The 1,336-nt window shown below is 54.0% G+C and overlaps 1 protein-coding gene across 1 annotated transcript in view; it reads left to right on the top strand.

Annotated features, from left to right (window-relative positions):
* Positions 1–998: 998 nt before the first annotated feature.
* Positions 999–1,336, top strand: part of SLC4A4 (solute carrier family 4 (sodium bicarbonate cotransporter), member 4) — a gene marked incomplete at its 5' end in the record, with an annotated part of 65,928 nt that continues 65,590 nt past the window's right edge. Inside the window, one exon of the mRNA XM_010132979.1 lies at positions 999–1,178. Within this exon, the coding sequence (XP_010131281.1) occupies positions 999–1,178 (180 nt within the window). The remainder of the gene's footprint in view (positions 1,179–1,336) is intronic.

The following is a 1,336-nucleotide window of genomic DNA, read 5'->3' as shown; positions in this document are numbered from 1 at the left end:
CCTTCCACGGCCCCGCCTGCCCAGGGCCACCCCACAGCTCCTGCTGGTGCTCGGAGAAGGTTTCCGCTGCTCTGTCCCTTGGCGGTGTTGGTGCCATCTGCCACCTCACAGCTGACGGTTCCAGTCGCTGGGGTAGATTTCCTGGGTTCCTCTGACACGCTAGAAGTAAATCGTACCTTTGGGTGTCAATCTGGAGGGTCTCGCTGGGAGATTTTAATGTCTCAGCCTAGGTAATACCAGCTAAAAAGTGACCGTAGCTTCACTGGGTGACATTTCTGCTAACCCCATGTGGCTGGTGGTTTGTACCTCGACAGCACGGGCACTGTAGATCTGGATGTCTGCTCTATTTAATGAGCCTGGTCTGCTGTGTGGTTACCGCAGTCCGTGAGCTTGCTGGAGCACCCAGCCACCGGGACAATGCCGGGGGCCACCACAGGCGCTGTCGCACTGTCCCAGCCGTGAGCGAGGCGGGAGTTCCGATCTAGGGCTCTTCTGTGTTAGCAGTCCGTCCTCAGCTGCGAGTTCTAACCGTGCCCTGGTGGTGCTTGGACACTCGGTGTACAACGAGTGGTGTAAGCTCTGGTTGCTCTGAGCACTTCCGCTAAGCTGGACCGGTTTGCACGAGGTAGGTGTTGAGTCCAGCCGATGTGTTAGGTGAAACAAACGGGAAAGGTCACGTGGAATGTTTGGAGCTCTGTATTCGATACTGCAAAATGAGCGTGATGGCCCTCGGTGGGGTTTGGTTTTGTTTTTAAATGAGTCACGAGAATAGTTACCAGAGTGTGTGCACTGGTCTTCAATGGGGATAGAAAAAATACTCTTCCAAATGGCTAAAGAGCTCCTAGCACACGTTTAGAGACAACAGCCACAGCACTAATGACTCTTGGGCCACCAGAGAAAGGTCCTTCTCTTGCCTGTTTGAATGAAACATGGCAAGAATGGTACTCGGGGTGCGCAAACGATGATGTGTTAACGTGTGCCGTGCTTGTGTTCCCCAGGTCATCACACTATCTACATCGGGGTCCACGTGCCGAAGAGCTACCGGAGAAGGAGGCGTCACAGAAGAAGAGCTGGGCACAAAGAAAAGAAAGAAAAGGAGAAAATCTCTGAGAACTACTCCGACAAATCAGACGTCGAAAACGCTGACGAGACAAGTAGCAGCATCCTTAAACCGCTCAGTAAGTCCCGGCTTCGCTTGTCACTCACTACAATGGTCTGTTGTCTAGCGAGCTGCTCCTGAGCTGGTGGAGGAGGAGGAAAGCGGCTCCACGGGAGCAGCCATCTCCAGTTGCAGGGTCAGGAGTCTTAATCAGGTGCTGTCAGGTGGCTGCCGCGG

The sequence above is a fragment of the Buceros rhinoceros genome, unplaced genomic scaffold (genome assembly GCF_000710305.1).
Source record: "Buceros rhinoceros silvestris isolate BGI_N320 unplaced genomic scaffold, ASM71030v1 scaffold13210, whole genome shotgun sequence".
Taxonomy (NCBI): Eukaryota; Metazoa; Chordata; class Aves; order Bucerotiformes; family Bucerotidae; genus Buceros; species Buceros rhinoceros.
This window is presented reverse-complemented; position numbering and strand designations above follow the sequence as displayed.